This window comes from Pocillopora verrucosa, chromosome 11 (genome assembly GCF_036669915.1).
Source record: "Pocillopora verrucosa isolate sample1 chromosome 11, ASM3666991v2, whole genome shotgun sequence".
NCBI lineage: Eukaryota > Metazoa > Cnidaria > Anthozoa > Scleractinia > Pocilloporidae > Pocillopora > Pocillopora verrucosa.
In genome coordinates, this window is record NC_089322.1 from 543,356 (window position 1) to 558,200 (window position 14,845).

Sequence of the window (14,845 nt, forward strand, 5' to 3'; positions counted from 1 at the left end):
AATGTGTGTAGTCAAGTATTCCAAGGCTATATTAAGCCACTTATTTACTCACCGAATGTGAATCTTTCTTTTCATGTTCACCTAACATCTCATCCGAACTGATATAACAGATTGTGAGTAACTGTGCTTAAACTATCATTTATCAGTACGCAGGATAAAGGGTCGATGGTTGAACAAACGAATGGATCTTAATAGGGGAATTCAGACAGGATACTCTTCTCTGAGTATCATTAGATTTATGAACAAGGATGTTGCATAGAAATAAAACTTTTAATTGTTATAAAAAGTGAATTTCAACGTTTCAGGCTTCGGCCATCAACTGGTAAAACTTTTACAATAAAGTTGAAAATCAAAAATTGAAAACGTTAAAATCCTAGTTTGTTTCTTTTAACATTTTTGCACAGTTATCCAATTGAGCAACCCAAAACAGTGCCATTTTACCTGGCTTTATAACATAATAAATCCGTGACTGATGTTGAGAGAACACGAATGAGGCTTATAAATAGGGAGCTGTAGGTTGGGTGATTTATAAGCTTCAAGCCATCAATCCTTTTTAACCTGGAGATGTTTGTTCGAAGTCTCCATGGAAATTAGAAACTGGGGATATCGACACTAACAATTACATATTTTGGTATCCTTTGACAAGCAGCAGATTAATGCAGCAAAGGATGTAAAGCGCATAGGTAGAGTGATATAATGACATATGACCCTGTGCGCACAACTTATTGATTTCAAAGGTTGTATGGCGTGGTCATCTTGGAGTGGCGTCTGCGAAGAATGCAACGAGTACCGGGAAAGAGTCGGTAAGTGACAAGAGGGAGTTTTGGTGAATTTGTGACTCACAAGTGCAATGGCGGGTTTTCGCCATTGTTTTACAACTTCAAAAAACTATACAGCATTTATAAACTTTTATTCAAATGGATAAACTCTTATGTACTATAGATTGTAATGATAACTAGGCAGGAACCTTCAGCAGTTATTTTCAGGGGATGTTTTCTTTAATAGAAATAAGATGACTTTATCTCCAACCCTTTATTACTTTTAAAAGATTTTCTGGATAACCTTACTTCTAGAATTTGACTGCTCAAGAACTCGGGAATCACGGCCTTGTAAATGTAAGTAGTTTTTTGAATGAGGAGAAAGTAAAGGACCCATCTTTTGGTCGAAAATGCTGTACAGATATCCCTCAACTGTCCTTTTATTAACTTCCAAACTCTGTAAAATACACTTTACACTTCTACATCACCAAACGAGTTAGTGATGTAGATTGGCCACCGTAAGTAGTTCCCAAGCTGATGTCTCGAGTGTTAGCTCTGACGAAGGGCTAACAGTCGAAACGTCAGCCGAGAAAATCTTTACGGTAGCCAATTTAAATTTAAATTAACCCTTAGCTCAAAAGTCAGTCGGTTACCTCTAAATCATCGCCTTAGTTTAAATGCTCTTTAAGCGGCTTCCCTACACCTGAGATACTCTGGACTAAGGATGGGTTGAATCTTGGTAACAACAACATTCTCACGATTGATCAAGTGAGTTATGGAAATTCTGGTCAATAACATGCAGCGCTAAAAAAGTGAAGGGAAAAATGAATTAGCTTTTCATATTACGGGGACAGGTAAATGTTGACTTACTTTTGTTTTCTTCTGTTGCTCTTCTAATTTCCTAATGTTTTTTCTCGTACTTTCGCCTTTTTTGAATTCTTCTTGTTAACTCTATGCCCAGGTCCTCCTGGAATTAATCCTGAGCTCAAGAATCAGTCGGTTATATATAATTCATCGCTTCAGTTCAAATGCTCATTAAGCGGTTTCCCGACACCTGAGATACTCTGGACTAAGGATGGGGTGAATCTCACTAACAACAATACTCTCACGATTCGTCAAGCGCGACTGGAAGACTCTGGCAAATACACATGCAGCGCCGAAAATATCGAGGGGAGCAGAAACTCAACTGTCTGGATCGAAGTGGCGGGAGGTACGGTTTTCATTTACATATAGAAAGAGCTGAAGTCGCGGACCAATTTAAATCTTTAGTTAGATGAGAAAAAGAAATCGATTCTCTTGGTATCAAATCAGATTTAAGGACTTGAAACTGCACAAAGTTCAAAACTGATTAAAAATAATAAAAAAGTACTAAATTGATGATAACATTTAAAGAGCGAGAACATGCCAACGTATATATCAAATCTAAATGAATTTCGTAATCAGACACATGTAATTAATTTTTGTGCAGTTTAAACTGATCGCTTTTTGGAGCGTCGAGTAATTTTGACTATAGATATCACCATATTTTGTCACGGCATTTATTATAAAAGTCCGTCTAAATTTTTAAATTACCTTTTTTTCTGCTTCTTAAACACCAATGATTGACAAGTCATGATTTCATGTACATTTTTAGAAGTGGTTAAAGTGTACGCGTCACAGTATGCCAAAGCGGCTATCAATGCCTTAGTTTCTAAGTATTTATTATTGAAGTTGGAAAGCGATTTTGTAGAAACATCCATGTAAACTTTTCGTTGAGTTGAAATTTGAAAAATCAGCGACCAAAACTGCAAAGAAATACACGAAAATATTACCACTGTTATGTCGTTATGAACTTGTACTCTTGCTACAACGGACAATCTGCTTGTTTAAAATGACAGATTTAACGTAACGTTTTCATAGAATGCAAACAGTTTGATCCTTATTATCTGGCTATTCTTCAAAGTAAATGTGTAGTTTGAACTTAGAGAAATTGGTACTCTTTGAACATGGTAGCACGGGTTGTTGATATTACACCTAAAACTAGTAAGAAAATTACGAAGAAATTAATAAATAGGAAACTAAATTGTTACCTCCTGGGCTGTTGCTAAGATAGGAAATCTTTTAAGGAAATAAAAATGTTTATGGTTTCACATTGGGCTGAGCTATACCTTCCTATATCAAAAGTGAAGAAAACTGATTGCATAATAAACTTAAAAATAGGCTCGGCAACAACGTAGTTTGCTTTCATTTTGAAACTTTAGGGTTGGATAAGGGAGGGGGGAGAGGGGGTTAAAATGGAAAATGGGACCCTTTGTTTAGCTTGGTGATCTTTTTACTTCAAGTCTCTCCCCAGATCACTGAGCCTCCGAAAAGCCAATCTGTTACCGAAGGATACCCTGTAAACCTTAGTTGCATAGCCTCAGGTATTCCAACACCAACCTTCGTCTGGACTTTTAATAATGGTGACCTGTCATCTGGTATCAATCAAACCGATCACGAAGAAGAATCATTGCTAGTTTTGTCAAGTGTCACGAAAGGGATGAATGGGACTTACAAATGTACAGCAAAAAACAAAGCAAACACAACCAGTTCCTCAGCAACTCTGCGTGTTTATGGTAAGTTCAGTTATAATGATATTGATGATGCTGATGATGATAATGATGCTGATGGTAATGATGATGATTATGATGATAATGAGGATGATGATGATTATGATGATAATGATGACGACGACGATGGTGACGTTGATAATGACGATGATGATGTTGAAGATGAAGAAGAGAAATAGGGAGAGAAGAAATTAAGACAGAAAAATGAACTTGTAAATCCATGGGCAATAGCGACGGAGAAAAGGAATAGCGCGAAGAGAAATTAGGCAAACTCGGCCCAGTTGTATACAGGGCAGATAACGCTATCTAACGGTTAAATATTCATCCGGTGAATTTGTGATAGCAAAACGTAAAGCGTTATCCACCAGATAGAGTTTTATCCAGTGGATAGTATTATCTACCCTTCGAACAATCGGGGCCTGACCTTCAAAAAACGGGTGATATGAATGCTTAATACTAATGCCCTCGGATCTTTATGATTACAAACGCAAAGAACTGCGTAGATCTGGGTAGGAAAGTAGCGCTAAGGAAAAAGGACAGGTGATGGCGCTATTGAGAGTTGATTGATTCGAAATACTTGACGATATGCGATGTAATCCCAAACTGGAAAAATCTGAAGAGACTTTCGAGATGGAGAGATCCAGAATCTCAGAAGAGAACAAAAGGGAAGCGAGACGCAAAAGCCAATTTTACATACGACACACAATTGCCATTCTCGACGTTGAACAAGGACACTAAAACAGAGGAAAATACTTAAAACGAAGACGCTTCCATCCGTGACCGAAATCGGAGGTCGAATACCGATCAAGCGTTTGAAAGAATTCCTTCGCACCCTCAATGGCTTTTGTAACTCGTGATGAGACTTAGCCAATGAGGATGGAGAATATCACATATTTACGATTTACTGATTTACACGCACGCAATAAGTTTTCATTCGTAAGCTGGTCCAAGAAGCCGAGAGCCAATCAAATGGTGCGTATCGTCTTTTTTACTTGTGAGGAAAACGATACATTTAATCGGGAAGTATTATGCTTTTTGACGCGTGGAGCGTACCAATGTCATTCTAATTAATACTCTCAGGGAATAGTTTCGCTTTTCAAACCACTCTTAAAATGGTAAAAATCCGCTCTCAGGACTGTTTAACGAGTCAAACTACTTTCAAACGATGACTGACGAACTTCTGTGGAGAATCATGAGGAATAGAAAGCATGCAGAGCAAAAACACAAAAGAGAAAACAGCGAGTCGGTTTGTACCAGAAATCTCATTCGTTCGCTGCGCACACCTGTTCAATTTCTGATACTACTAACTCGTGCGAAAATACCATACGGACAGACTTTCCTTGAAGTATTCCCTGTCGGTGAAATTGTCATAAGAGATTTTGATTCTAGTTGCGTCTATGATGTCCACAATTTATCCACGGAAATTCAACCACGCGAGCTTGAGAAAATGTTGTAAGTCCACTCTCCTCAGGAAGTGATAGAAAACGATCTAATGAAGATGTTGTGGTGCTTTAGAATTTAGACAGACGATCATTTACTTGAAATCAGACCCATTACAATAGTTCTGGAAAAGAAAGAAACTTCGTGTTGCATGAGTCACTTGTTGTGTCCTCCTGATTCAAGGGTGCAGAAAAAAGAATAAGAGAATAAGAGAAGATGAAACACTATAAAGACCTTAATTCAGAAGTTTAGCGAAGGATCTGGGGCGGTCGAAACAGGAAATTTAAAACATGAGGGCTTCATGCTTGTTCTGAAACTCTATCGAAACCCCTTCGATACTCACAAGGAAACATTTTTTTTTTCTTTTATCATCTTCGGTCACATTTGACTAGTTTCGTTTCCATGTTTTTGTTTGTTTTGTTTTGTTTTTTGGAGATTTTATAACATAGCTGTAGTTTTAACTCGACACTAGTATTCTAATGAATTGCCCCATTTTGAATGCAGGAAAAGCCTCTGCTCAAGTTGTTCCAGAGAAATACATAACCCTGACAAAAGGAGACATCCTCACATTGACTTGCAAAGTCAACGAGGAAACAATAAGCGTAATATGGAAAAAAGATGGAGACCCAATAATAGAGAGAGCAATTATAGATCCACAATTACATAAACTTGTTATTACTGAAGTTGTGGAAAAAGACAGTGGTGAATATTCTTGTGAAGCACGTAACAAGCCAGGAACTGTGGCTCGCTCTTTTGTGACAGTAAATGTCAAAAGTAAGTTGTTTAAGCAACCAAATATAATTTTAATAATTAACTATGTACGGTCATTATTATAAAACACATCTCCGCTTTTTATGTTCCTCACAAACTTTTCCAGTGGTTTTTTGGGTCTTCTGGGAACTAGAAATTTGAAGTGAATTAAATTTGTAAGACATTTTTTAAAAATGTTTCAAAACGAATTTTAAACAATAGCAGTATGTAAAACATATTCTATAATTCTTTCACCAATCTTTCTCTTTCTATCTGCCTGTTTTTTGTAAATTAACACATCTACGTCTGTTTTTCCAAAGGTTATTCCCGGCCACCCAACGCGAGCAATGAACAACGTAAATTGTTGCAACAAAAAAAAAAGAAAAAAAATTAGCTCTCTATCTGGATAATTGGTGATATTAACTTTTATTTTTAACGCCGACCAGCAAATTAATTTCCTACTAATCTTCTTCTATTATTATATTTCGGGAAATTCAGAGGCTCCCTCCAGCAGCTCACTGGAGTGGTACTACATTGGGGGAACTTTGGCTGCTGTGGTTTTTCTACTGGCGCTCACTTCATACATTAAAAAACGTCGTGAGACAGGTAAAATGTTACCATACAAAAATAAAATGTCTTCATATGGCAGATTGTGGCTTTTAATAGGTCAATGTTTTGGAGCACGAAGGAGCTATTTTAAGCAGGTCATATTCTGCATTTCCAGCTTTGATTTTGAAGGTCCCTCTACAGTCCCGGCAAAGCCCATTACAAATGAAATTACAAAAACGTTACAAATTATATGAAACTAATCACCCTAATAACCTACCTTATTCCTTCTCCCGTTGTTTGACAACAGAGTCAAATATAAGTCACACGTGGTTTCTGAGTCGCAAGCTTCAACTTAGTTAATGATATCATTCTTACTCACAAAGAAACGATTTCTTTCATCTCTTTCCACATACCCTTTGATAATAGCCCCACCTGAGGTGCCACCCAGGCTGCAGTAAGTGAATGGTCTTTTTTTTTTTTTGACGCTCACTGTTTGAACGTGTGGTTATTTCCGAAGTTTCTAACTCTTGAATAAGTTTTAGTAGAGTAGTGATAAGTGTCACTGCTGAGCAAATACGTCTTTTTTTTTTATCAGTTTGGACCGATTATATTCACCATTAAGAGCACACTGGCCAAAATAAAAGGTTTTTATTTCGAAACAGCCGCAGTTTCGAAGAGGTTCTTATCAAATGGCAGTCAAATGTTTCCTAATATTCTTTCTGTTTGGATTCGTTCGTCCTTCAATTGTTCTAACACCTTGTTTAGTATCTTTTTTTTTGTTATCAGTATGCATGGTTGTGGGTGGCGTACTTTTAAAGAAGAAGAGAAGCTTTGACCCTTCGTCACTTTTTGTTACAGAAACTACAGTTGAAATACACTCGGAGTCTTGTAGACCGATTTAAAATACCACTCGATATATCGATTGTAGACAATACTTCGGATGGTTTGGTTAGTATTTTATTTCTCGCGTAGGAGGCACGATATTTATATGATGTACAATGCCGAAAAACACAGTCAGGTTAGGTTATTTTGAGGTTATCTTCTATCTTTTTTCAATTTTTTTTTTCAATAAAATCTTCTCTCTTGGTCGATGCGTCGAAAAAACGGGTTCAGTAAATTAGCGTCCAAATTTCACCTATTTCAATAATTTTTCATTGGCAAGTGATAATTTTCTAAAGCACCCGGAAATGAAATGAAAAGAAAAAAAATTTGAATTGAAGATATAGAGGATATCTTTACCACGTTATGTTAAACCAGATTCAAAGAAGGAAAAGATAGATAGGTAACACAGATAGTTAAAGTCTTGTTTTCATCTGCAATTATTCAGTGAAGGGGAAGATGAAGTTGAGATGGATCAGCTGAATGTAAACACAGATGGATGGGAGATTACAGCTGACCGCCTGAACCTTCGTGAGCATATTGGCAAAGGGGCATTTGGTTCAGTGTGGCGAGCGCTACTGGGTCGTTCCCGTGGCAGACCTGGAAATCGCACAGTTGCTGCGAAATGCTACCTACGTAAGTACTTTTCCAGATCTTTCTTTCATACAAAGCTTGATTGAACTATCCTTTATTAATTTTTTGAGTAATTTATCCTAATAAAAAGTATTTCTCTTAGAACATGCTTTATTAACCTACCTGATACATAACATGGATAGCTTAAAAACTATGCGCTGTTCAAATGATTTATCAGCTGGCATGTCAAATTAATTGTTAGCGGATGGTTCCCGGGGGGACCAGTTGTTAATCTTTTGTCATACAACGCTACGAAAATAGAACAGAACACGAATATCATTTGGAGTATTAGAAGCTGTGGAGAAAAATTAAAATTTATTGATTAAATTGCATTCAAGTGTATAAAAGCGGAAAATACTACAATACTAAAAATGTCACTCCGTCGTATATTTTGCAAAGTTGCCCGCCTAGAAACTTTTGACGGGAAATAATGTCTTGAGACCTCAAAGAAACCTTGAGAGGGTGAGTCTAGCGAAAAAAACTCGGAGCCATTTGCCAGTCTAGTGGTGGTAGTATGATCTTCTTGCGCTGGACAAGCTGAAAATCACAATGCAGTAGAACCTGTATTAAGCGGTCACCTTGTAATAAGCGGTCAGTTTTGAAAGTCCCGAAACTTTCCTCCTTTACTTATAGTACTTTTTATATCAAGTGGTTGTGGTCACCCTTTACTAAGTCCCAACAGCCTATTTGTAATGATCCCCACCTTTATCGAACGATCACTAAAGCGGAAGTAATCAAGTAAAATTAAGAATAATCTTTCAAGTAAAATTTAATCCATGTTTATCTCCCGAAATCAATGTTAGGAATATTTTTGAGCGAGGTTGTGTATGTTAAGTGGTCCGTGATGGCATAGAGTGGCATTTTTAAACTTTTATCAATTGTAGCCCTATTCCGTGCAACCTATATTAAACGGTCAACCATCCCCGCGCGTGACCGCTAAATACAGGTTCGACTGTAACAAACTTACAGAGTCAAATGAATTTACAATAACTCTGGGAATGCTTACGAATTATTGTAGCTTTTAGTAAGATAAAAGCAAGGATTATGTAATTTATGAACGATGGGAAACAAGAAGGCGCAAACAGAGCATGTATTTTAGAAAAACTGTCTCAAATATATATTCGACCGACTATTACGTGTTATAACAGATGGAATTTCTAGGCTTAATTGCGTCTCTACTTTTGAAAGTTATCTGTAAACAATTGCACGGTTCAATGAGCTTGTTTAGTTAACAACAATACTCGAGATGCGTAGCGTTTTCTTAGCAAATGATTTTTTCAACGAGGATGAATCTATTTTGGAAATTTCATGTTCAATACAATTGAACAATACGGCTAACTGACATTTTTGTGGCAAGTATGGATTATATATGGATTATAATCATCAATCAATTAGTAAACTAATTTTTTTTATGTAGACCAAATGCATTATAATTTGCGCTGGTAATATAACACCAAGCATACAACAATTCGAGATGCGGATGTTTACCACTTAATTAATTGTGTCTCTCTTGACATGCAAAGTTTGTTTGTTTATCTAATTTTTGTGTGGTTTCCTAGCAATCTCCGGAGAGAAAGGAAGGAAGGCCCTGCTGAGAGAGATCGAGTTATTAAAACTCTTTGGAAGGGAGGGCCATGAAAATGTTGTTAAGTTCATTGGTTGTGTCACAGTTGGAGGTAATCAGCTATTGTTATGATTATAATCAGCTAATTCACAGCAACGATAGAGGCATCTCTGAGCTCAATCACTGGTGCAATTACTTCTATCAGTATTCTTAGTCCTTGCTAAGATGGTGTACTAACTCAATGGTTATTTTCAATTTTTTGACTGTTTTAAATGAAATTACTTCGCACTGTATGAGGGGCATTTTACTTGGAAGATGTTAGCTCTAAAATCTACATGCTAATTGTGATAAAAAATTCAACTTACGATGGCAAGTCTTTGTCTATTTATCTGCCATCTCTGTTTTTTCTGTCTGTCTGTCTGTAGATTTCTATCGGCCGTATGTGTCCGTCTATTTGCTACCTGTGTGTTTTCTTCTTCACTTTCCCTCTCTGTCTCTACTTTGATTCATTACAGATATAACCTAAGGTATAACTAGATAAAGCATGTACAATTCAAAAACGTTTTGGAACTTCTGCAGTGCTTGCCGTAAAATAATGTTCTTGTTTTTCCCTTTTAGCTCAGCCAATACTTATCATAGAGTACCTGTGGCGAGGTGACTTGCTGGGTTATCTCAGAAAATCCAGGGGGGTTTTCGACCAATATCATCATGGGGTCGGAGGGGTCGACCACTTGACAACATATGACATGGTGCTGTTTGCTAAACAGATCGCACATGGTATGACTTTCCTCGCGTCCAGAGGGGTAAGTGCTCAAACTCTTTCTGGTCAGCATGTGGTCCTGCATGTGATAAAATGGCATGACTTGCAAATCTTCAAAGTAATACTCCATACGGCTAAAAATATCCAGCACATTAGAGTCACTATTTCACCGAGAAATGGTCTGACATTAGCATGATGTAAAACTTTCTACCTATATTTTACTTTTTTATTTTACGTAGTTTATAAAAGTCCCTTTTAGCAGATTATATAATTATTTGTTTTCGATTTCAGATAATTCATCGCGATCTTGCAGCTCGTAACATCCTTCTTGATGAGCATCGTGTCTGCAAGTTGACTGACTTTGGGCTCTCTTATCAGGATTTCAAATATGGCCCAGGAAACGCCAAGAAGGTAATTCTCAGAGTTGTTTCATCATTAAGTCAATTGGTTTTGGGGCTGCTGGTATGGAAGATAAAAATATGAAGAATTAAAATATTACTGTCCTTACAAACCTTTCTTTTCAGTTATACAGTCTTACTGCAAAACATATTTCCCTTTAATGGGAAGCCATTCTAAGCGTATCGAAGCTTTCATAGAAAAAAAAAATTGTACCTAGGGAGTGAACACAGGAAATAAAAAGCCGGAAGAGATATCGTTCTCTGAATAACAAAGATACAAACTCGAAGGGCAAAGTAACACAGGAAATTTAAAGCAAAAGGAGTGTGTGACTTGTTTTCATAGAAATTGTACAAAGGTGTCTACTGCTGTTGCCTTTATCATGAATCCTCACATCACGGTTTTAATCTTATATGCAAATTATTTTAGGAGCTGTATACAAGCCTCTTTAGATTTCAGATATTTATAATATTTTGGTTACCCATCCAGGGATGTATCCCAATCAAATGGACTGCACCCGAGATTCTCTTTGGACATGTGGAGCAGCTGTCAACCAAAAGCGATGTGTACGTACTGTATTGGTTATTATCTATAGATATTCCATAAGTGAATATTTTTTACGATTCTACCTTAACGTAGCAAGGGAAACTAGAATATTCAGTGCTCTATTGATTAGAGGGTCATTAGGAAACGTCAAGCTGAGGAACAGCTGAGGTTACAGCTGTAGTATGTGACTTTATATGAATATTAAGTTTAACGAGCAATATCCACAATCTGTTAAGGACAAGAAAAGACGGATGAAAGGATGAGTGGATAATCAAACTAAAAAATATGGCGTTTTCTCTTAGGGAGGTTACTTATATCTTGATGGCATGTTTCTAAACATCCCAAGTATCTGAGTAATTATTATCTTTCTAACCCAGTTGAGATATATCGTCATCCTTCCATTTCTTTGACAGGTGGTCCTACGGCATCGTCTTGTATGAAATCTTCACAGTCGGTACTTAACTTATTTGTTACTTTATATTCAGGAAATATACCTGCCGAAATTGCACGCATAATTACTAACTGATGAGTGATACCGAGCGACAAAAGAGCATTGTACAATAGAGAAGTAGAGGCAACACTCATTGTCGCTGATAAATAACATTATGACGACGCATAGCAACTTGAAATAAAGCTTAAGTTTAAGTAGAACTGAAAGTATTTAGTACATCATTGAAAAACCTTAAATCCATCGCTACACTTAAATTTGTTTTTTTTTACAGTACTCTTTCATCTGATGTAAAACCGAAGTGTATTTCAGCAATTAATTGTCGTTTTGACAGAAGAATCATTTCGATCGAGCTGAGAGAAACGAAAGTGATTACAACAAAGAAGTGTGCTTTTTTGGCCAACAGAAAAAAACATTATTTTTCCATAGGAGGCATTCCTTACGAAGGATGGTCTCAATCCACGACAATGAAAAAAATCGAAGAAGGTTATCGTCTACCAAAGCCTGAACATATCGACGACAGTTTGTAAGTGTTACTTCCTCTGTGTGGAATGTTATATAAGTCAAAAGCAACATCGATTGCTGCTGTGGTCAGGTGTTTTTGATACACTCGCTCTGAATAAGTAGCCTTCCTAAGAAATTAATTTTATCTTGTCAATACAAAAATTAAAATGAAAAGTTGTTGAGTCAAATAAAGAATACGGTGGGTTTTCATCACAGAATTCGTTTGAGCTGCAATGTGATGAGATAAACTTAGCATTTCAGTTATTTTTGTAACTAGTTGTGGTTTCTCAACTTTGCTACTTGCAATATTAATGCCTACCGCAGAATTAATGTGATCATATGTCCCTGTGTTTTTCTATAGATACGCGGTGATGTTAAACTACTGGAAATATGAAAGCGCCAGCCGGCCACACTTTGTGAAGCTCTACCAAACAATGGATACATATATTAAAACAAAGGTTTGCCATACAGCGTCTAATTCAGGATATACTTCAGAAATTGAAATTGGTATCCTACCAAGTCAATTGCGAATTTCTTTTCACGTCAATGTGATGTCAAAACGCATTAACTACCCAGCCGCTAACAGCTTGTGAATTCAGTTTCATCATGAACCAATGTTACGTTTAAACATACGCAAGTGTGGTTACGTCATGTCAGTCTGGATCATCCTTATTTTCCCTTTGTTGTCTACACACAAGAAAGAACGGAACTCATCTTAAAATAACACTTTTTGAAAACTTTGACAGAAAGGAAGACCTTACCTGACTTTTATTCTTATCAATTCATGCAAGTACTAATGGTTCTTGTCTTTGTGATTGATATCTGATCTCATCTTTTTTTTCTTTTTAGTGACTCATTTTTGGAATTTCTTTGTTGAATTTTTGAAATTCATTCGTTCAAGATTTTTTAACTCATGCAGTTCCTGATTACCTTCTAATCTTTTTAATAGACATATGTAGATATCTTTGACGATGACAAGTATGATCAGGATAGGTACAAATTTGTCGATGACCGTGGAGCTGTTGCAAACCCAGAAGATGCAGGACTGGACGAGCTTGGAGCAGCTGCAGCAAATCCCATTGGTGAAGTGGGTGAACACGGTACTACGGCACATCCCTTTCTGGTTGCAGTGGACGCTGATGCTACAGCGTTCCCTCTTGGAATTAACGTAAGAGACGAAGGAGCACCTGCTACAGATCCCGACCGTGAAGTGGGTGAACACGGTGCTACGGCACATCCCTTTGTGATTGCAATAAACGATGGTGCTCAAGCTTTCCCTTTCGCTATTAACGTACCAGAGAAAGGGGCAGCTGCAGCAAATCTCGCCCATGAAGCGGGTAAGCAAGGTGCTGCTGCACATCCCTTTGTAGTTGCAATTGACGATGGTGCTACCGCTTTCCCCTTCGCTACTCACTTACAAGACAAAGGGGATGCAGTAGGAAATCTCGCCCGTGAAGTGGGTAAGCACAGTGCTGCGGCACATCCCTCTAAGGTTGGAATTGACGATGGTACTACAGCTTTCCCTCTCGGAATCAAAGTAGAAGAAGGTTGCGCTGCATACCCTTTTGAGAGTGATAAGAAAGATATGGATGCCCAAGCGTACCCTTTGGAGAGTGATACTTTACCATACCTTAGCGAGAACGAGGAAGAAGATGTTGATGACTCCAAGTGCCCTCTTGCGATTGAGGAAGAAGAAATTGATGACTCCGAGTGCCCTCTTGCGATTGAGGAAGAAGAAATTGATCCTTTACCATCCTCCCTGGTGATGGACGAGAACGGTCTAGCTGCTTCAGCATGTCCCCTTGTGACTGACGGAGAAAATTCTGATTCTTTAGCATGCCCCCTTGTGGTTGAGGAAGAAGATTCCAATAACTCAGCATGCTCCCCTGTACCTGGGGAAGAAGATTTGAAAGCCACAGAATGCCTTTCTGTTACGGAAAAAGAAGATCCTACCTCTTTCGCACGCTCCGCAAATGAGGTGAACAAACCCGATGCCTCACCATTCCCTTGTGTGATCGAAGAAGAAGATCTTGATTCTTTAGAATGCAATCCTCTGATCGAAAAAGAAGGCCTCAGTGATTCCTTCTTCCCTCTAGAAATTCAAACTGATGACGAAGAAGGTGTATCAAGTGAACCTGAAAATACCGTTGGTTATGAAGGTGCTGTAGCAGTTCAATCTGAAAAGGAGGCAGTCGAAGAAGAACCTAAGACTTGCCAATTACAGTACACGAAGGATGAACAAGACGATCTTAGAAACTATATGGGCGACCAAAGTGATGCTGTAGACCTTTTTGACGGAGACGCTGGCGTGCAAGAGTATGATGGTAATCAACTTACTGCTGCGGATATAGACGAAACTGGAAGTGACGAAGACGAGGAGTCATCTGAAGCAACTCCTCTTGTGCAGGACTGAGACTTAATAGCAGAATTGCTGAACCTCTAAGGTTGTAGTCTTATAACACTCTGTGGTAATTTGTAGTTTATATTTCGAGAATTTCAGCCTCAATATTTCATAGTTTTTGATTTTAAGACGTAGGTTTTTTCGTACTTTTACTTTAGTTATGCTTCGGTAACCATTTTCATAGTTTATAAATTGAGGTTAAGTGGAATTTCCTTCAAAGAAAAACTTGTTTATTTACTTCACTTTTGCATTTCTTAGTTTACCGTTTATTCACTTGGTGCACTTGTCAGTGCTTTGTTGATGTTATGGACTGTAGACTGATAGAGACAAAAAAAACAGAAAAAAAAGAAATTGCTGTTAAGATAATTTTTATAACTGATCAAGTCAGAAATGCTGCGTAAGTTTGTGAGTGTTGTTTCTAGTATAAGTAATATTTCCTAATCTAATTAAGAATAATTTACTTGTTGTAAAGCACTCCCTAAATGCTTCAATAAACTTATATAAGCTAAACTCGTTTCGTTTACTCCATTAATTGCAGCAAAATTGCTGGTCTGGATCTAACTGTAGATTTGAAGGATACCATAAACTAAAATGACATCTGGCTTCCTTCAAAGAGTAAGATTGACGAA

At 37.5% G+C, this 14,845-nt stretch overlaps 1 protein-coding gene across 1 annotated transcript; it reads left to right on the forward strand.

Moving 5' to 3' along the window:
* Positions 1-742: 742 nt before the first annotated feature.
* On the forward strand, positions 743-14,357 carry LOC131778622 (fibroblast growth factor receptor 3-like). Its single transcript, XM_066173871.1, has 17 exons — positions 743-803; positions 1,074-1,115; positions 1,720-1,968; positions 3,080-3,352; positions 5,291-5,560; positions 6,035-6,142; positions 6,512-6,539; positions 7,413-7,600; positions 9,157-9,273; positions 9,780-9,964; positions 10,213-10,332; positions 10,807-10,883; positions 11,277-11,317; positions 11,741-11,837; positions 12,177-12,273; positions 12,765-13,184; positions 13,308-14,357. Exons 1-17 carry the CDS (start codon positions 743-745, stop codon positions 14,226-14,228), a joined length of 3,294 nt encoding a protein of 1,097 aa, XP_066029968.1. The 3' UTR covers positions 14,229-14,357.
* Positions 14,358-14,845: the final 488 nt, after the last annotated feature.